Source organism: Cibotium barometz, chromosome 35, assembly GCF_041138505.1.
Source record: "Cibotium barometz isolate CiBa-2024 chromosome 35, ASM4113850v1, whole genome shotgun sequence".
NCBI classification, from domain to species: domain Eukaryota; kingdom Viridiplantae; phylum Streptophyta; class Polypodiopsida; order Cyatheales; family Cibotiaceae; genus Cibotium; species Cibotium barometz.
In genome coordinates, this window is record NC_141080.1 from 48,598,554 (window position 1) to 48,621,610 (window position 23,057).

Consider the following 23,057-nt stretch of genomic DNA (forward strand, 5'->3'; position numbering starts at 1 on the left):
TTGACAAGGAATAATTAATTTTCAAGTAGAATTATAGTGATTAATCGAAGTCATAATCAACAAATAGCTCTTCTCCTACATATATATTTTAAATTGTTTCAATAATATCATGCATGTCCATAATAGAATATGCTTACATTAGTCTTTGATTTTGACCATCTTGGTAAATCAGGTGCAAGAACAAAATAGACATTTTATTTCACATTTGAGGTCTTATAGCTATTGATGTATCCTACAACATTACCATCTCCTACACATCACCAACAATACACACCTTATCTTGAGTACATGTGACCCCTAGATCTTCAAGCATTGAGTAACTTCTTATCCTTAGACAAATTGAACACATTTGTAACCAATGTGAGAATGTGTATTTATCTCCTCTGTAATGTAGGATACTAGTTCCCTTCCTTACACTTGTCTACAAGAACAACCCTAGATCATCTCCTAATATAGTTGAAGCATGTACCATGTAACTCACATTATTAATCTAGAATATTTATCCAACTTGGATAGGAAAATTTAATACTTGAAGAGTATCATCCCTTAACACATATCTACTTAAGTACGTCGTTAAAGCTCCCAAAATATTTGAGCCAAAAATTGTGCATTTGGTTGGTTTTGGAATACACAAGTCAAGCTTAAGTTGGTCCCTTGCAAATATCTTATACCTTAGGTGATTTATTCACCATATGAGATGCTAGGCTTTACACATTTATGCTAGTAGTAGGGATAGTAGGTCTTAGTTGCATGTGGTGTGATCCATTTACTAGTGTATCCTAGATTTGTAGCATAATCTTTAATCTCATATATAGGTGGAACTCTCTTTAAAATCAACATCATGGCACTAAGTATTATAATTAAAGTGTGGACCTTACTTGATGTAGGGCATACACCTTGTATCTCTTTGCTAGTAGCGTGCTTCACTTCTTTTGGTTGGCCAAGAATTTTTTCACTACTGAAATTGTATGTAATACTTGACCATTCTTTATTCTTCTCCTCCCATTCAGTAACAACATTGATTCAACCTCTTTGTACCATGGGTGTCCATCTAATTCTTGTCCATATCAGTCAATTGCTATGACAATGCATGCGTCATAAGCATAAGAAAAATTCTATAAGTATAGTAGTAACTTATCTTTAAGAACATTATCATTTGCATTAATGTTAAATATGGGTGAAAAGATATCATTTAATGCAGGGTTAACATATCCCTTGTAAGGAGAGTCATTGATGAGGATTGTCTACCTTGCATCGCATCTAAATGCAATTGAAGCTTTAGTTAAGGGTTAACATATCCCTTGTAAGGAGAGTCATCAATGAGGATTGTCTACCTTGCATCGCATCTAAATGCAATTGAAGCTTTAGTTAAGGGTTTCCTCCCCACAGCTAACTTATCTGGTCAATAAATCCTTTTTTTGTGATAGATGTAGCATGCTTCCTAGCCCCAAACCATGAAGAAAGGGAACTCTCTTCTTGTATAGTTTTCCAATGTTGCCACTATAGGCATTACATTATGCTTTATCACAGTTGACCAAATACCAGATCAAATACTTATGCACCAAGGCCTCTAATAAATCAATGCATCTTGGATGAAGTACAACCCGCATTTTGCTACATTTTAAGTTTGCATATCTATTTAACTTGTTAAAGCAACTAACTTGTTAAAGCAACACTACATAGTAATAATACATTTAAATCTAGTATGATTGTCAACTTTGGCTTATCCATGACTGCCAACTCTGGCTTGTTGTCTACATAGTTACTTTCTATTGTCTCAAATACCATTCTTGTTATTCCTTGAACCACTGCCAACATTGGATTGGCATGAACACTACTTTTTCTTGTCTCTATTGTCAACCCCTCGCTTGCTTTTTTCTATCAACATTAAGAACAATAACAATGTGTTATATAGCTAGATGCAAGGTGAAACATGCTACAAATTAAATCAATGATTTAGTTTTATCATGAAAACACTTTGATGTATGTTTCTAAGTCCACAAGGATTGTTAATGACAAGTCTTAATGAACATTTAGTATTGCATCTAAATCCATGTAGCTGAGCAGATAACTTCATGAAGATCTTTCCATGTAGCCAAAATTTTGGAGACCTAGCTATCCGACCAAATCTCCGACGTACATAGCTTTAAGATCTAGGATTGCTTAATGAGATTAAGAAGATTTGCTTTACTTTTAAATCTTCTAAGCATAAGGAAATGAGCACAATCCATATGTCCAAATCACAAGGCATTGAAAAGGCTTTGGCAAGGAGGTGACCATAGAACCTAAGCATAAAAACACTTTGGCAAGGGGGTGACCATAGAGCATAAGCATAAAAACACTTTGATATATGTTTCTAACTCCACAAGGATTGTTAAGGACAAGGCTCAATGAACATTTAATATTGCTTTTAAATCCATGTTGCTGAGCAGATGACTTCATGAAGATCTTTCCATGCGGGCAAAGATTTTGGAGACCTAGCTATGTGACCAAATGTCCAACGTATAAGGCTTTGAGATCTAGGATTTCTCAATGAGATTGAGAAGATTTGGCTTTACTTGCAAATCTTCTAAGAACAATCTATATCTCCAAATCACAAGGCATTGAAAAGGCTTTGGCAAGGGGCTGACCGTAGAGCCAGAGCATAGAGATTTAGAAGATTTCATGGTTACCATGGTGACCAAATCTCCTATTTACAAGGGATTGATCCCAATCCAAGGGTATTTGGCTTAACCCCATAATCAATGAATTGAGAAGAATTAACATGTAATCAAATCTATGATTAACTATTACTACATGCTACACTATCCTCTCCCAAAGCAATGTACAATGCTTACCTTCACATGCTAGTATCTTTAAAAATTCCAAGCTATGCTAGTGGTAGCTATCTCTAATCCTTTGCCTCCTCCTCAAGCTATCACCATGAGGTTGCCTCTCTTCTCATAAGGACACTCACTCCTCTCTACTCTCACACTCATGGGAATAAGTATAAGAGGAACATATACCAAGAATAATGCTCTCTCTCTCTCTCTCTCTCTCTCTCTCTCTCTCTCTCTCTCTCTCCCCATAGACATAAGAGAGCAAGGAGATAAGCGTAGACTCAATTGGCATAAAGGGGGGTTTTGTCTTGCATTATAAGCATGTTGTTATTTATACAATTGGCCCTTGTTCACAATTGGGAACCAAAAACTTAATGAAAGATAAACTAAAAGCTTACAAGATACATAGAATTGTGGCATTACTAGCCATTCTCATAATTAAAAAATTAATAGTGCCATTTCATGACACTTATTGTGCTATCTCTCTTATGTAATGCAGAGATGCTAAGTTAACCCAGAATGGGGTTAACATCCCCCCTACTTGATGGAGAGATGCTAAGTTAACCCAAAATGGGGTTAACATCCCCCCTAAGGGTTTGATTTTTTTGCGAGCTTTATTTGGCGAGCTTTTTGGAGATAAGAGAGTTTTATGCGAGCTTGTAAGAAAAATGATACATTTTGGTGAGCTTTTATATAGTAAAGTATTTATGAAAGAGAAATAAATACATTCACATACATACATACATATATACATGCATATTCTCAAACACACCTACCTACCTACCTACCTACCTTCCTACATATATACATACATATATACATACATACATATACATTATGTTTGGATCCACATGCCATGTGTGTGAAACATCTAAAGGACAAAACCACATCATCTGAGCCTTTGGCCCTCTCGGACCAGGATGTCGTCGCTCGCTCTGAGTAGAAGCTAGGGGCAACAACTCCAATAGAGCTTCCCTGTATGTATTAGTTGCACTTAAGTCTTCCATCAATACCTCCCAAACATTTGACTTTTGAGTTTAATGGGGTTCGTCTAATGGCCCACATTGTGCATCCAACGGCCTCTTTCTTTACATGCATTTGTCCTTCGCTCATTGTGCCATAATGTTGTTTAGGCTCTTCATGTCCAACATCTTTGTTTCCTCCAGTCATTGGACTTTTTGGTCCTCCCCTTGAAGCGTGACTTGCTGCACTGTTTGTTCTAGATCTATCTCCAAAACTTACTCTTCTTGCTGTTCCCCGATTTTGACGATGTCTGCTCTGCATGACATAACCTGGTTGATGTGAGCATTGGTCTACTTCCATTGTCCTCACCCTCTTCCATTGAATAGTCTCCTTATCTCCATGTAGAGGCCTTGATTCCTCATACATAGGAGTATTAGCTACTGTTTCATGGACCATGCGAGCCACTTGTGGTGGTGTCGGTCTTGACCTTGCTGCCACCCTGTCCAGTAATCTTGCTCAAGCTTGGTCCCTCACCTTTGTGCTTCCCCATCTGATATGCATATTGCTTTGCACTTTGTAGTAAAGCGTTTGCCATATCTGAAATGCATGCATCATACAAGCTAACCTTTTCCTTGTATCCTTCACCAGCAAGCCAACTCCCATGTACACTTTCAGATAAGTTTGTTCGAGGGGTTTGTGCTAAATCCACCGAGCTTAAGACCACCTGCACACAAGAGGTTTCATACATGAATTCACAAAATTGACTCCAATGCAAATACATCCATACAACATATCATTTCTCCATAAAATTTCTCACCCTTGACATGAGGTTGCCCCAATGTGCTATTCGTACTTCCCACCAACTCATCCACGTATCCATTTACTGATAGTTTTTCCTCATGAACATGTCCATTTCTCCACCACTCACGAATCTCTTTACTTTTTAAGAAAAGTGACTCCTTATTGGTTGCCAATCTCCATTCTTCACACAAGTCAATATGGTGTTGTCGACTTTCTGCCTTCATGCATTGTTTAGCATGCTTCATCAAACTTTGTTTCCAATGGAATAAGCACGTTCGCTCCCTGTCCTCCATAATGTTGTGCGGACCCCCATTAAAAACGGTCCTAACTACACACCAACTTGACCCTGCTTCTTCAGCCATAAACCCATAGAAGTGTGCGGGTGCATAACCGCATTGCTCCATTGTGCTATTCAGCATTTCTCAAAATAGCACTCAATGGCTTTTTGTATCCTCCTCCTTCATTTCGCATGTGGCAATTGTCAACACCTGTTGAACACTATAGGATTTTGGAGAGAATTTTTTTCAATCAACTATCATTCAAGGTAAATGAAAGAAAGGAAAAAATTGAAGTACGTAGTCTCACCTTGGGTCGTAAACATGACAAGCCATTGTTGACCAACCAGAAACTCGATGAGTGTGATCAAACAAAACCTAGGACTTTGACAAGTCACCTCCACTATCACACCGCATGCGATTCACTAAGTCCACGCTTGATGCTGGTCCTCGCAAAGATATCTTAAAGACATAACATTTGTCATCAGGGCCACCTTGTCCTGGGAAACGGCTACCTTGTATAAATGAATATTTAGATCTTCTCTGTATAAGAAGAATGCTATCAAAGCCCTCTCCTGCCGGCATCAATTTTATTTTCTCCTGGGATACAATGCGTCCAAACCTAGAAAACATAATTTCACAATAAAGCGAGATCTTCTCTGTATAAGAAGGATGCTATCAAAGCCCTCTCCTGCCGGCATCAATTTTATTTTCTCCTGGGATACAATGCGTCCAAACCTAGAAAACATAATTTCACAATAAAGAGAGGACCGAATGTAGAAAAATACATCCAAATATAATTAAGTTACAGAATGAATACTCACCTCTGGTTTTCCACAAGAGGACTCAACTCCTCCAAAAAATTGCAGAGCTCATGATCCCCAATACTTGTAGGTAGCTCATCATTTTGATTCATCATGGAGGAAAATAGCATATCCTTCACAATATCCATATGTATTTTTCGAGGACCTGCACTTCTCTGGGCTTTCAACACTTGAGAAACAAACATTTTCACGTGCTCTAACATTGACCTTGAAGTTCCTGGCTGAACTGGATGTTTATGCAGCCCAGTGTGGAGCATCATTCTTGTAATAGTTGTGTCACGAGGCATTACGTAATACACAACACATCTACACACTTGCACACAGTGTGCAGTTTTGCGACAAAAGTGGCAAACTATTTTAGTTTTCTCATCCTCTGTCAGAAGTCCAACTGCAATCTTTTTTGTCAGATGTCCATGAAAGAAGGTGCTTTTCTTGAGTTCTTTGTCTGGTTGTCCGTACCTATGAGAAATCTATATCTAGTTACTCATCAGCAGCAAAGATTTCATTCTTCATGCGAAGGATATGTGGAAGCACCACCCTGCCACAAACAATCTCAAAAGGTGCTTTTCCAATGGTGGTGTGCACCATATTGTTATAAGCAAGCTCCACAAGAGACAAGTACTTCTCCCAATCTAATTTCCACTTAGCATTTGAGCAAATCAGGTACAATTGCATTTGCAATTTCACTTTGCCCATCTGTCTAAGGATGACAAGCTGATGAAAAATTCAGCTTTGTGCCCATATTATCAAACAAAGCCCGCCAAAACAAACTTGTGGTTCTCGGATTCCGATCACCCACAATAGTCTTGGATATACCATGATGCTTGAAAATATGGGCCAAGAATATTCTCACCACGTAATATTCTTTCGCACAGGAATGAAATGAGCCTACTTCCTAAACCTGTCAATGATAGTCCATACGGCATTATTCCCCTCTCACGTTTTAGGCAAATCCATGATAAAATCCATGGCCATGGACTCCCTGATCCGGAATAGGCAATGGTTGAAACAAACCAGGTGCCTTATGCTTGTTACGTGTATTCATCACATGCTCATCATCACTCACATGTTCAGCCATGATTGCAAACCACAAATTTATGCCAACACAACAATTTATGTGCTCGGAACGTTCTATCTACTACTCCCCGAAAAGAGGATTTACCATAGACTAGAGAACCGATGCTCCAATACCATTGTCACAATCTGAAAACCTATGCATAGAAAATCTTAATCCATGCATAACATAATGGCATAATACATAGGCATCTGGCAATACATAAACCTGGTTTGAAAACCACTGAAACACTAATATGAAAGCTTGCACAAGACACAACACTAGGGGCTGAAGTTAGCCCAGCACCCTCCCCCCCCGGTGAGGTATCTTTATTACCACAACAGAGTGTTCCAGTACAAGAGAACAAATGGCAGTGAGTAAGTACTCTACAGGGGCTGGCACCAAATACATCCAGAATATGATGAAAACAAGAAAAATAATTTGCCTAAGGCCTTGATCACAACCATACTCTAGTACGTGATCACACCCTCTAGCAATAGTAATGTCCCAAATAACCAGCCATGAAAACCTTAGCTCTAGCCACTCAAAGGTTCCACCCTAGAGCCACAAGCCTCACGCAGGTTTAAATAATGTTTGCCTTCGATTTTGTCATGAAGAACCTTGCTGAATTTGACTCAACAGCGCTCTTTTATTGGCATATATGCTATGAGTTATGCCACATATGCTATGAGTAATGCCACATGTGAACATGGGTTAACCAAGGGCACTTTTATCCCTTTGGGTTTTTCCCCTTGGATATTACGTGTGAAAGGACACCACACTTATTTTGATTGTATTATGATATTGTGGAGTCAACTCCCTTGCTCCACACATCTTTGTACCTCATCTACTTTGAGTAGCAATATTCATCTCTCACTCTCTTGAGAGCTTGCTGCTATGTACCATCTTTGTGTGTGTGTGTCTTTGTTTCTCTGAAACCCTAACCCCCCCCAACAATGGTATCAGAGCCTGCCTCTGCAGGTCCCTAGCCGTGGAGTACCCGACCCCCTCTTCCCTGTGCGTTTCCATATGTCGAAACTAATACAATCTGTCCATTGCCTGGCGCTCTTGCTGCCCGTTTCAGCCTCCAAGAGGGGTGGAGTTAGTGGGGAGGGCTCCACCACCGCCTTGCCAGTCGACGGAGCTCGCAGCTCATGAGGAGCCCCACGCAGAGAGCTTAGCCCCCCTTTTGGGCTCACGTGCAATAGGCCACAGATTTCAAAAATTTGGGTCCAACATCCATCGCTGTTAGCAGCTCCGACCGACATCCGTGCCAAGTGTCATTGCCAAAATTTGGATCCAATGTCCATCCTTGTAGTAGCAGCTGTGATCGGCGTCAGTGCCAGGTGTCATCATTGTCCAGACGTCTACGCACCCGCCTGGCCTACCACGTTGCCATCCAGCCGTCTTCGTGGGTCCCAAACTGCCATGTCACCATCTTCGCACCCTCGCTGGCCTGCCTCATCACCCAATTCCACCGCTCTGCTCGTCGTCGTCGCGTGCACAACCGGCTGCTCTGGTCAGCGAGTCTGCCTGCTCTAGTTCTAGTGCTCACCACACTTGGAGCCGTCGCGTGCACACCTGGCTGCTCTGGTCAGCGAGTCTGCCTGCTCTAGTTCTAGTGCTCACCACACGTGGAGCTTGCCGCGCTCCGATTCTAGCTAGCTCCTACACGTCACCTCCCCGCCTACTCGCCATCAGCTGGCCACCTGTCGTGTCAACAGTAGAGAATGCTATAATCACCTAAACTGGCCAACGACTCCCGCGCTAGTTGCCCCCCTTGCTGCAGCCACTCCAGGCTCTGCTGGGAGTCTGGAGTGGCTGGAGCAAGCAATGTATGTTACATTACAACATTTTTGGCTAGCAACAATTAGTGCATGGCCATGGATTATTTCATAAAATGTATGGACCTCTACTTCCTAAACATTGAGTTGCAAATCCTCATATAGACCATGTTATGCCACTCCAGGCTCTCGGCAGAGCCTGGGGATGGTATGCCCCAGGCTCTGCCGGGAGCCTGGAGTGGCTGGAGCAAGCAATGTATGTTACATTATAACATTTTTGGCCAGCAACAATTAGTGCATGGCCATGGAGTATTTCATAAAATGTATGGACCTCTACTTCCTAAACATTCAGTTGCAAATCCTCATATAGACCATGTTGTGCCACTCTAGGCTCTCCGCAGAGCCTGGGGATGGTCTGCGCTAGCGCAGACCATCCGCAGAGCCGTCGCTAGCGCAGACCATCCCCAGGCTCTGCCGAGAGCTTGGAGTGGCTGGAGCAAGGGGGATGTAAGGAATTTCTAGGGCCAACATTTTTGTATATAGCCCAACATTTTCCTTTGAATTTCTAGGGCATACTATCATTATGGAAGCTTTTGGGTAACCTATTTTTTTGAAATATTTTTTCTGCTGTAGTCTACGAAGAAGGTCACGTGGAAACTAAATACCCAAACATAACCCAAGGAGAACCAAAAGTGCCGATGAACAAGCCGGGCCACTATTTTGGAAGCATATTTTGTGGGATTCAGGGTTAACAAAATCAAACAATTAGGACTAAATGAAATTCTTGAAAACTAAGCATATTCCCTAGTAGTGGATAAAGACTCTTAGTAGAAATCTAAGTGCATATCTAGCTATACCCTTTTTCTCTGTAATCTAAATAAAATTTCACATAATATCCACGCAAGGCCTAAGTGTTTAGGGGAGATAAGAGAGTAAGCACAAATAATACGAGGAATACAATTTTCATTAAAACTAAAGTAGCTTATCTTTTAGTGCAACCAAACTCAAATTATTTGCTTTACTAGAATTACCATGCATAGCTATTTATTATCAACATGGAAAGATTCACCACTAACATGATGTTGTCCATTCAAAATTAAGTACAATAGTCATAACCACCAGAGAGCATTAAAAAGACCCTATACAAAGATAAATATAAACTTGTCTATAAATCTTGTCTCCTAGTAGCTAGTTTGTTTTACATTCAATTCATGATGATGCAAATTCATATTTGTGAAAAAAAACTTATGTGTGAACTTGTAAAATTTACTGCTTACACTCAATACATAATTGAAGACAAATTAGATGTGTTTGCATGCCATGTAGACCTTCAATTGACCAAAAAGGGCTATATGTGAGTAAGTGTCCCCTTTGTTCTCATGCCCCCCTCATGAGGAGTCACATCCTCATGCAAAATAAACCCCAAAATTTGCTCTCTAATTATGTAGATCTTAACTTCTTTATGATATTCTAAAAGCAACAAGATCCATTCCCAAAGTTGAATGGTCCAAAATCCAAAATCCAAGTGTGACAAAATAAGCTATTACGTAAAGTCCTCTAGCATGCCTTGTGCTGCCTTTTTTCCAAGTACTATTATTGAAGTTCCATAAGGAGCATTGGCTTGAGCCAAGTAACCTAGTTACATAATCATTTTATTGGACTCTAGCCTTCTTATAGCCTAATTAGAATCATTTTCTCCTATCATTCATACATGCCACATTTGTGAATGCCTTTTTATCTTATTGAAGAGAGATTAAAGAAAGTTTCCTTTTATCGAATGGCCCCCTTTTTTGTCTCTATTTTAATACTTCATGTAAACTTCTTCAATCATCACCATGTGTGTCAAGTCTACCAAATTCACGTTGGACATAGAAATTATCTCTATCGACATAAAATTCTCTCAAAGTTTCTCTAAGATTGGGTTTATCAACCAAGTGCATACATGTCAAATAGGAATCTCAATATGAACTTGGCATCTGACCATTCCTAGATCCATTGAAGCTTCATATATAAGCATACGTGCGTTCCAAATTATGAGTATACTCTATGATACTTTGTCTGTCACATTATCAGTTAGTGGCAAATGCTTCATTCTCAAATGCCTAACTATGAGGACCATCCTTTACAATGCAAAGAGCTCTACATCCTAGTGTGCACTATTACTACTCTTCAAAGAGGGTAAACTTGCCATCCCTCACTCACATGAGTGGTGTTTCACCACTTACATATAGGATATTTGTAAATGTCACATCAATTTAATGGTGTAAATTTCTACTTGTAACGCAGGACTTTGTGATCTTATATAGACGTACCTTCTTATTACATATATATTTGCATGATCCCTCTTGAACAAATGAGGATTCTTAGCACCCTATAATAAATAATACTCTCTATAAAAATGGGATATCTACATGTTATCTCAAAGTCTATTATCCTTTTTTTGAAAGGAATGTAATGTTCTCCAAGCTTTCTTCAAGAGAGTAATGGTGGAGCTTAACATCTTTTGTTTTGAAAGGGATGTAATGGTGTCCAAGCTTTCATTGACCTCTACTAAAGAGTAATGGTGGAACTTGGCATCTTTTTTTTTTTGTTGAAAGGGAGGTAATGGTCTCCAAGATTTCTTGGAGGTATGTTTATTTAAGCTTTTTTACTTTAGTCCCATGTTTTTTAATCGTGTGAGTGATAATGAGTCCTTTTCGTTATACATAGACATCGTTTGAAAATGCGGTGAAGCAAGCTATATCATGCGTTGATAGACATGCCATGGGGTTGCAAGAATATGAGACAAAATGTGAGAAACCCGGACGTGGTGTAGAGCAAACATTTCGAGATAGAGCATACAAGATGCTCATAATTGCAAACCCATCCAATGGTGATGCATTCTTTCAACTCGTATATAACTATGATCTATTTCTTGAAGAATTTAAGAATTACCAATCTGAGCTTGAAAGAGAGCCCCCAACTCAAGAAGACTCTAGAATACCTTCCTCACAGCCAACAAACTTGACCCAGTCTCCAGTAGTTGGATCCTCACACGTGGCCCCAAAACCATCCACACCACTGTCACGAGTGCCACAATCACACTAAGAGCATACATCTACATCGTCTCAAGTGCAACGTGAGAGGTGAACAAAGAGACGTCTTGACATTATGCATGATGTTCAAGAGGGAGACCCCACAAATGAAGATCAAGAGAGAGACCCTCCACAGAGCATCTTCAAGAGGGGGAGGTGTCAGGAAAACGTGACATCATGGACATGACTAGTAAGGGTACTTTCCAAAGCAAATTTATTTTGTTAAGTGTGTGCTTTCAAAATGCATCTCATTTTTTGTCTTGTTTACAGGTGAGAGATGTTCTTCACACATATTGTTGCTGGTAGACGTCCACACTCTTTCCGAGCACTCAGATAGGTAAAAAGAATAATTTCACCATATAATTAGTTTTCCAAGTTATACTTACCAAAACCAAACATCATAAATCTTTTTTGTAGTGTGGAAGAATTCTTGATGAACATTCCCAAGGCTCTATCTCATAGAGGTGCTCCCTCAGATATAGTGGCTCGCCTCATATGGGGGCTGACTTTCCTACAGGTTTACAGGTTGTTGATGTAGATACAGATGGGTGTCCCTCATGGAATCAAGTTTCTTCATCATTGATATGTGCCACACTCAGTTTTGTTGGTTTGTTTGTGGGGTGGCTGATGAGGGTTGGTTTGTGTGTTTGAGTCTAATGGATCAACTTCCTAAAATATATTCCATGGGAAAGAAAATTGCATTGGTCATGCATCGAACAATGTTTGTTCATGTGGAATCAAGTTATTTGTATGAGAATGGAGAACGGGTAAGTCATAATCTCTCAAATATTTCCCTTTATGTATACATGTTATGTGGTATGGATATCCAAACATAATGTTTTCTCGTTATGGTAGGTGGATACATTGGCGCTTAGTATGTTCTATCGAGTTAATTGCCATGTCCCTATTATTGATCGTGAGGCTGGGCAAACTGTTTCGAAGATGTTATTCAACGCTCTACGAAATTTCATTTTTGAGAAGAATAAGAAGCATCCATTCCAACGCACAATGGTCTTGGAGCGCTACAGTCGAGGTGGTGCAGAAAGATCTCCTATGTTCTTTAGGTGAGACAATTTTCATAGCTACTTTTTCAAAATACTTAGATGCACGTTTATGATTGCATTTCATTGTAGGTGGCTAGTGGAGACCTTCTCAAGTGAAGGAGATGGTGTCTTGGATGTTTTTGCGGGATGTGGAGGCTTGGGACATGCATGCCAAGAGTTAAAAAGGCACTATATGGGGATAGGGAATGACATGGAGGTAGCCAAAGCATGTCTGGAAGATTTCTCATTAGGTCGGGATGACACGTAGAAGAATGCTATAATTTGTGGATCAAAAGACTTTGTAATCGAGGTTGTCATGGTTTGGAAGTTTAAAGATCGATATATACATTTTTTATCTTTAAAAGATTGTGTTATATATTTAAGTAAGTAAGAAAGTATGTATGTAATGTATATATGTTAGTGCTGCGTAGGTAGCTCTTGTATGTATGTATGTATATGTATATGTACGAGGTGTATGAATTTAGGTAGATATATGTATATATATAATTATATCAATACGTATGATGTGGATCAAAAGACTTTGTAATCGATATTTTCATGGTTTAAAGGATTGTTTTTTATATTTAAGTAAGAAAGTATGTATGTATGTATGTATGTATATATGTTAGTATGTAGGTAGCTCTTGCATGTATGTATGTATATGTATATTTTGTATGTATATATGTATGAGGTGCATGAATTTAGATAGGTATATGTATATGTATATTTTGTATGTTGATCTTTCAAAGCTTGTTATTTATATGTAAGTAAGTTCTTGGTCCTTTACAAAGCTCATAGTAAGTTCATGGTCCTTTGCAAAGCTCGGACTCCTTGTTCATTGCTCCAAAAAGCTCGGCAAAAAAAGCTCGCAAAAAAAAATCCCCCCCCCTAATTGATGGAGATTCCATCCTTGGAATCTATTGCCACAACAAGGCATGCTACCCTAGATATTCTTTATAGTGTATTTTCCTTATCTAGAGAACACAAAGGGTGTAGTGAAGAAAGTATAATGACCTCCAAAATTTGGTATTGATAATGTCTTCAAAGGTGGTGTGCATGTATGGTGGCAGGGCAGTGCATCCGTTTGTCGATGATAGTAGTACATGATTCTATTGTCAGAGGGCCATTTATTAAGGGAGGTCAAAGCACGTGTCTTCCTAGTTGTAGTGGTGGACATAATCATCTTGAATGGCATGAAACCACCATCATGGGAGCACCATGGACCATGGATAAACCATGGTAAAATTCCTATCAAAAAATCAAGCTTAAAGTACACCCTCACATATGATTATAATACATCATGAAGTTCTCCACCCAAAACATGTCTCTTGAACCAAGAAAACCACCCACAAACACACTCAACAATTAGATGATATATTCAAGAAATTTTCATCATCATCTTCACTCTCACTATCACTATCACTCTCTTCTTCCATATTGCAAGAAAGAGCAAACACATAAGAGACAATTTGCTATAAGAACCAAAAGAGAGAAAAAACTTGTGTGAGAGAGATAAAGGAAAAGAAGTTGTAACTTCCTTCTGCCTAACCACCCATCATACGACCTCTCCAACTTCTTTTTGTATTATTCAAAAAAATTTATCATTATGTATGTTTTTAGGACCTTAGAAATAAGTCTTGATCCAAATGACAAAAGCTTCGACCCTTCAAATTTTTTTTGGAAAACACACACATTGTTCATGGCTTTACAAAATGCGGACCTACTATATGCCATGTCAATTTACATATATTTTTACAATAAAGCTCATGAAATAAATAATTTTAATAACAAGCTTGATAAATTATCAACGTAGACTAATAAAATGTGCCAAATAATACACAAATTTGGAGGCTATAGCACCTACCACACAGTACATTTCTCCCACATAAATCCGGCTTTTGGCATAGTGAGTACACTTTCCCTCTCTTGAACTAAGATAAACAACCCACAAACACACTCTCTGCACTTAGATGATAAATTCAATAAATTGTCATCATCCTCTTCACTCTCACTATCACTCTCTTCTTCTATATTGCAAGAAAGCAAACACACAAAAGAGACAATTTGTTGCAAGAACCAAGAGAGAGGGAAAAGACTCGTGTGAGAGAGATAAAGGAATAGGATTTATAACTTCCTTCTCCCCAACCACCCATCATACGAGTCCTCTAACTTCTTTTTATATTATTCAAAAAAATTTGTCATTATATATGTTTTTAGGACCTTAGAAATAAGCCTTGATCAAAATGAGAAAATTTTCAACCCTTTGAAATATTTTTTGGAAGCACACATATTGGCCATGGCTTTACAATGTGCGGACTAGCTATATGCCATGTCAATTTACAATGATTTTTACAATAAATCTCATGAAATAAATAATTTTAATAGCCAAAAATCTTGATAATTTTCAATGTAGAGACCAATAAAATGTACTAAATAATGCACAAATTTGGAGGGTATCTTTTTGGAGCACTTTCATTTCCACCTGTAAACTTGATTTCACTGAGTATTTTCTCATTAAGGTGAGAAATGACTTTTCGGTGTTTGTCTGTAACATTGTCACCCATTTTGTTTGTAAGCCATGCCGTGTGTCCTTAAGATCTTTAACCTGGATCTCATAGTAATCATCACCAGAGCATCTAATTTCATACATATCATTTGCTTGCACTAGATGCCCCAAAGCCACAATTTGTGCAAGCATGGTAGCCTTGAGTTCTCTGTCTTTCTCTTCTAACTGCTTCTCCATGGCTTTATGATCATCTTTGGCATTGGAAAGCTTTGTCTGTAGATCCAATAATTATGTTTGGGCTTTAGCGTAGGCATTGTGGATTCCTTAATGGAAAGTTGAGCCAAGGTTCGAAAGCTAAAGTTACTGCTCGTGGGCTCAACCTGCATTGAGACTCCAGGCGAAACAACATATGAAGGGTCTATGGGACTCACTGAGGGAGTCTCCAATTGTGATAGGGTTGGTTTTTTGGCCTTGCCTGTATCCAAAAATCTCATAGGGCCAGTGGAACCTAAGTTCACTCCCCTATTTTGCCTCTCAATTTGGATAATTCTATGAATAACCTCACATATCATTTGTTGTTGCTCCTCTAGATTAGTGGCGCTAGATGTAGATCGTAGGACTTCTAACCAGCCTACATGGTATGTGTAGCCTGTGTATACGTCAGTTAGAGTCTCTGTGTGTAGATCATATTCCCAATTTTCATTGAGAAATATCCCATCCAGACTTGGTGTGCCAAACGGTTCTCTTGAAGTGGACGCAATGTCACTTCTTATGGATTGGCTTCTAGGGACCTCTACTTTAGGAGGCGCGTCGGAAGGTGGTAGCTCATTAGGGCCCTCATTAAACGAAGTGAGTAGAATATCCACATGGACACTCTTTGGGAGGGTAGGGTCTACATTAGATGTGAATGGCGAATCCACTACCCCTCCTTCTTCATTTACTTCGCTTGTTGCATGTTCAGAGCGTGTAGCTCTACTAAAGGTCTCTATTAGACGACTAAACATGCTAGATCCGGGTTGTGGGGCCCAAACTGGCATGTTTTGGCTTGTCTCCTCAGGGTTCTTGGTAGGGTGCCCTTCCATGCTTCTGAGTCAGAGGACGAGTCACTATCCACTATTCGTGGATCTTGGGTTGCACTCCCTTGGGTTCCAGCCGAAGGCCAAGATGCCAACGTGGAGGGATGGTGTGAGCCTGCATAAACTGAAATGCTTTCTAGTGGCTCAGGCTCTAGTACCCGACCAGAGCGTAGATGCATGTGACGTGGGTACCCTACGGGCATTGATAACTACCCTTGAAGTCCACACAAGTGGTTTCTTAGGTGTTTCACACCCCGTTTTTACTTGTTTTTGTATTGTTTTTAACCCGTTTCTAACCCCCTTACTTATGGTCGAACCGGAACTAGGGCGTGTGATAGCTCGAAACGAGTGTATCGTTTAAAGGGTCTTAGCGTGCTTTATAGCACCGTGTTCACCTATCTAGAGCTCCTGTGGTCCTCAAAACGATCTGTTTCCTTGTGGGGAAAAGGGTGAAGGCCTATTTGCTTGTGGAGGAAAGGGTGAAGGCTTTATCCCACATGCTCACTTCACTCCTTGGGGAGTGGGCTACATATAGGGCTCAACTTCCCATAAGCTCTCACTTGAAAGAAAGCTATGGAGGCTCACTCTCTTATATATATATATCAAAAGATCGAGACCGAGACCGAGGCCGGGGTCAATTGGGGGTTTTTCTTTTCAAAAAAATTTTCTCCAAATAAAAAATCTTTCCTCTCCACACGTTTGGTTTTTTTTAAAGATAAAATTTAATTTTTTATTAAATTTTTTTCTCAAAATTAATTTTTTCTCTCTTTTTTTTGAGATAAGTTTTCTAGGGTTCAGCCTTGGTCGTCGTGGCACAGTTCGCACACAGCGCAGGCCTGGGGATTCAGAAATCCCCCCTTACACGTAGAAAACCAGAGAGCAGTACACTCGCGGAGCAAAAAAATAACAAAAGAAACAGAATTGCAGAAGACAAATTGTAGAAACAGATTGCGAAATACGAAAACACCTCAACAACAAACACACAGTCGCCTTTCCTACAATGTAAATTTCACTTCATGCAGCAGCCCGAGCTGCAAACTAGAGCTTGGTGCAGGGCACTTCCCCGGTAGCGGTGCCGTGACGGATTCTTGTGTCGCAGCAGTGAAGAAGGAGCCGCCGTTCACCGCTCTATCACCTCGCCGCCGCCGTGCCGCTACACAGTGCTCGATCGCTCTCTCTCTCTCTCTCTCTCTCTCTCTTGACTCAGAATACTTAAACTAATTACATGACGTAAAACATAGTACGTCTCAATGTTCGTCATAGGTTAACACAGGTATACACCTCAGCAAAATGGTATTGCTGAGAGAGGAAAAATAGAGTCATTTGTGATGTGGCCAGGGCGATGCTCAATGAAAAGAGCATGCCATAATTATTATTGGGAAGAAGCATGTGCCATAGCGGTGTATGTACTTAATAAGACACCCACAGTAGCCATACATGGAAGTACGCCAGAGATGCGTCTTATAGGTTTAGGCCAGACTTTGGACACCTCAAAGTGTTTGGTTGCATAGCTTATGTGCATGTGCCAGACGAGAGAAGGAAGAAGTTGGATCCTAAGGCAGAAAAGTACATTTTTGTTGGGTATGCACAGGATTGCAAGGCATATAAATGTTACAATCTGCATACTAGGCAAGTGGTTATCTCATGAGATGTGGTTTTTGATTCCGTTGATGTTGATGTGCATGTGAACTTGCCACAAGCAAGTTCTATTTCTATGTCTGGTGGACCAGCAGAGTCTGAGAGTAGCACTATACGTCCATGGTCAGGATGCTTGAGACATGAGAGTGTGAGCACTGGGAGTAGTGTTGTGGATAAAGGGAAAAAGAAGGTTGAAGGAATTGGCATTACAGGTTATGAGTCGTCAAGTCCAGAAAAAGTTTGGATGAGGAACTTGGCATACCAGTTTTACACACACCAGGTGCAAGGCAAGATAGATATGTGCCTCCACATGCTAGAGTGACAGGTGTTCAGAGTGATCCGCATGCATTGTGGAGGTCCCAAAGGGTTAGGTATCCAGTTGACAGGTTGACATATCGTGACTTTGCTATGCATTATGCATATATGACCTCTTTGGTGAAGCATGTGAAACCTACATGCTATACAGAAGCTATTGGGAAGCATGTATGGGAGAAGGCAATGGATGTTGAGATGGACGCATTGGTTCATAATGAAACATGGGATTTGGTTGCCTTACAACAAGGCAAAAATGTCATTGGTTGCAAATGGGTTTATCAGGTGAAATGCAAATCAGATGGTTCCATTGAGTGCCATAAAGCGCGGTTGGTAGCTAAGGGTTGTGCACAAACCCAAGGCTTGGACTATGATGAAACATTTAGTCTGGTTGCAAAGATGGGAATAGTGAGAGCAATCATTGCTATGGCTGCAGCAAATGGTTGGGAAATGCATCAAATGGATATGAAAAATGCATTTCTAAATGGTGATTTACAAGAGAAAGTTTATATGGCACAGTCAGAAGGATATGTACACCCAAGGTACCCCACTCATGTATGCAGATTAAAGAAAGCATTATATGGTTTGAAGCAAGCACCTCATGCTCGGAGTGATAAGATAAGCCGATATCTTATCTCCCTTGGATTTCAGGTTTCTTTAGCAGATTCTTCACTCTATGTGAAGACAGTAGATCATGGGATTGTCTTACTTGTCATCTATGTGGATGACTTAATTGTCATAGGAGATCATGCTACTACAGATGTTATGCATGTCAAGAAGACATTGAGTGGGCAGTTTGATATGAAAGACTTGGGTGAATTGAGATATTTTCTTGGGATTGAAGTGATCAAAAACCATGCAAGGACATCGTTAGTGCAACTCTAATATGCACTGGATATGTTGGCAAAATATGGGATGACAGGGTGTAAGCCAATGAGTACACCTTTGGAGCAGAATGTGAAGCTGTGGGCTGATTTTGGTGAAGAGTTGGATGATCCATCTATGTATAGAAAGATGGTTGGCAATCTTATTTGCATGACTATCACATGCATGGATCTCAGTTATGCTGTGGGGCTAGTAAGCCAATTTATGCAGAGCCCCAGAAAACCTCGTTTGGATGCAGTGAGACGCATTATGCGATATGTAAAGACCACTGCACATTATGGTCTTCTTTATGTGCATGGTAAAGGATTAGATGTACATGGCTACACAGACGCAGATTGGGCAGGTAGCTTGTATGACAAGAGGTCTACTAGTGGTTATGCCTTTACATTTGGAAGTGCAGTGGTGAGTTGGAGCAGTAAGAAGCAACCTACTGTTGCTTTATCTAATACCAGAGGCTGAATACAGAGGTGCAGCCATTGCTACATGTGAAGGAGTATGGTTAAAGAGTCTCTTGGGGCTGATTTGGGTAAGCCTATTGATGGCAAGATTGTCATTCATTGTGACAACATGAGCAGCATACAGTTGGCCAAGAATCCAGTTTTTCATGTGCCGACCAAACATATAGAGGTCCACTCTCATTTTGTCAGAGAGAAAGTGTTGGATGGTACAATGGATTTGCAGTATGTGATGACTGAAGAACAGGTGGCCGACATCTTTACAAAGCCACTTAGTAGGGAGAAGTTTAAGTACTTCCGTACTATGTTGAAAGTACATGGAATGAGCTTGAGGGGGAGTGTTGAGAGCTTTGATAGCCCAAGCTCATCTACATCTTCATCTGTGGTGGCAGTACATCATGAGCTTGAGAGGGGCTGTTGAGATTTAAGCTCAATTTTACCTTGTGCGATTTCCACTATGTGCTGGCATGTTAGGTAGTAACATGTGTGGGACATGAATGACCACGTCCAGCTGGTCATAGTGTGTGGACATTAGCTAGGGTTAGCAGTGTGTGGACACAACACATGTAGTGTGTTGTAGATTATGGATTATGGCTTTATGCATTGTGTGGGAAGGGAGATGGCTTCCCTCTATGGTTAGGGTTTGATAATACATTAGGGTTTGCTCCTGTGTGTGTGTCTCCTCTCCCTCTACCTATTTTTCATCATAAATAATAAGAAGAGTTTAATTAATCCCTTAGTTAAACTTTCTAGGACTAAGAACGGCTGGAATGTAAAGAAGAGAAGGGGGTGGCCTTTTCCTCAAAGGCATAGCATTTGAATTTAATTCAATCAACTGTAAAACATGAAAATCAAGAAAACCATAGATTTAAAATTAAACAAGTAAGAAAAATGAGCTTACATGAAGCTTGTAAGATCTCCTTTGGCTTGAGGGATTGAGGGTTCTACTCTTGTTTGAAGCAAGAGTGGCCACCAATTCACTTTGGAGAGGATTAGGCCAAAAACAATTGAATTATTAAGAAATTCAATGTAGATGGCTCAAGACAGGAGTAGAGTAACAGTGCATAAACACCATTAAGCTTTTACAAAGGGGGAGGCTTCTATTTATAGGAAAAAGTGAGCCTCTAACCAAGCAATTGATTCTAGAAGTCTCCAAATCAGTTTGGTCTATTTTTGACCATTTTTGGGTCAGTTCAACTTTCTTTTTGGATCTAGTTTTGAAATAGGAGAGAGGAGAGATGAAATATCTCATTTTATTAATTAAAATTTGAGGGTAATGATGAGAAAAAAGGTGCCTCTTTCATGAGGGAAGATCCCCACTCTAAGGTGTTAAAATTCAGTTTTTTATTTGTTTTCTTTGGTCCTTAGTCCACTCTTCATCTTATGTGAGCATCTACTCATTTTTGGGGGGTTTTTCCTTGATTCTTCAATTTATCTCCTCCTACAGTTGGATTAATCTTATTGGCCCATAAGAACCTTAATCCAAAATTTTCAAAAAATCTGGACCCTTAGGCTAAGGTCTTTTGTGCACATTATAATTTATTTTTAATGCACCTTAGGAATTTCTTTTTAAACTTCTGTTTTGGGGAAATTTATTTTAATAAAAAGGGATATTTTTTCATCCAAAGATATCTAAAAACTGAATTATCTCTCTCTAGAATATTTTCTCTCTCTAGGCCAGGTAGAAACAAGATCTCTTATTATTCTGAAAAGGGGGTTGATTATAGGGGAAGAAACTCGACATCTTGAGGGGCTGGGGAGTAATCTTACATTCTCTCCCACTTGAAAAACACAAGATGTCCTCATCTCGCAAACTGGGGGTAATCCCATAACAGTTCGGCTTCTTTCTCCCAGGTGGCATCTTCAAAAGGATAGAACTTCCATTTGACTAATAATTTAACTCATGGTGGTACCTTGAGGCTGATGCCTTGGTTCTCATGGGATAGGACCTTGTGTCACCAATAAACTAATAAAAAGAAAAAGGCTAAGCCATCGCCATAATTAGGAGTTTCCTGGTGGTCCTTAGATACTCTTAGTAGAGATCTCTGTCTTTGGAGCTCCTTGGCTTCTTTCTAGTTAATCTTCAAGCTTTTACTTTGGTATTAGTGGTGAGAACCTGAGCAACAATATTGATTCTTGTGAGCTCAGCTCTTGTAGATCGAGGCCTCCCTTAGCGATGAAACACTTCCAATTTGGGCCACATTGTTTAGACTCTTAAAGTTTTTTAGCTTCTTTAGATTTGGGGCTGCGCTGTTTAGACTCTTAAATTTTTTTACCCTACCTCTTTCAAGGCCTGGTCATAAGTGGTTTGTAAACTATTTCTTATTCTTTGCTTGACTTGGGTTGTGGTGATGAATTCTAGAACTATTATCTGTCTCAGTTTTCTTCAACTCTTTCTTGGCCTCTTCATCTGCTTTTCTTGCTCTCTTGGTTTTAGCTTCGGCTCTTTCTTTTCGTAGCCTCTGGTCTTCCTGTGCTTTTTACTCTAATTCCTTTTCTTGCACGTTCTATTGTGCTACTTGCTTTGCTTGCTCACGAGCTTTGTTCTTGGATTATCTCCTTTCTTGTTCTTGGGAGTTATCTTCCACCTCCTTATCTTTTCTTTGACTCGCCGCAGCCTCTTTTATGATTTATTGTTCTAAACTTTTGATCAAAATTTGTGCTCGGTCCATTGAGGCTCTGGGTTGTGATCTCTTCTTCTCGATTTCCATCCCTTAGTGATTTAACCTTTGCAAATATTTTTATAAAGTTCATAGTTAATAATGAAAATGTCTCTGAGGGGGGCTGGTATTGAAATACAACTACATGGGGAGTGCCATTAGATAGGAGATCTACCAACGGCTTTATGTTTCCTTGAGTGCTGTTATGAGTTGGAACGCCAAGAAACAACTAATAATCTTGCCAAGAATAGAGTAGAGTATAGGGGTGCTCTAATGGTAGCTTAGAGAGTCTTGATGATGAGTTGAGAATTCCAATAATTAGGATAGTTATGGGATATAATAATTATGTACCACCACATGATGCTAGAGTTTATGGATCTAGTAGTAGACCCATAGCCATTGAGGAGGTCACAAAGGGTGAGATATCGAGGAGATATATAGTGTAGAGATTGACATATAGAGTATATGCTATGCATTATGCATACATGACATCTATGGTGAAGCATGTGGATCCTACTTATTTTGATGAGGCTTTTGGCAAAGAAGCTAGGACAAAGCTATGGATGAAGAGATGGATGCATTGGCACATAATGATACATGAGATTTAGTCTCATCACTAAGTGGCAAGAATGTGATTGGCTATAAATGGTTTTATAAGGTCAAATGTAAGTTGGATGGATCTGTGGAAAGTTATAAGTCAAGGCTAGTTGCCAAGGGATATACGCAAAGCCCAATGGCTAAGATGGCTATACTGTAAGATCTCTGATTTCATTGGCTACATCTAAAGGTTGGGAATTACATTTGTATGTCAAGGATGCTTTCTTAAATGGAGAGTTGTAAGAAGAGGTGTTTTTTTGAATAGCCATAGGGTTATGTGTACACCCAAAT

The 23,057-nt window shown here is 39.7% G+C and overlaps 1 protein-coding gene across 1 annotated transcript in view; it reads right to left on the reverse strand.

Moving 5' to 3' along the window:
* Positions 1-6,162: 6,162 nt before the first annotated feature.
* LOC147618545 (uncharacterized) overlaps positions 6,163-23,057 on the reverse strand; it is a 30,871-nt gene continuing 13,976 nt past the window's right edge. The window contains exons 3-4 of the mRNA XM_086775264.1: positions 15,243-15,416; positions 6,163-6,396 (exon numbers count right to left, since the gene is read on the reverse strand). Coding sequence (XP_086631390.1) covers positions 6,163-6,396; positions 15,243-15,416 — 408 coding nt within the window. The remainder of the gene's footprint in view (positions 6,397-15,242; positions 15,417-23,057) is intronic.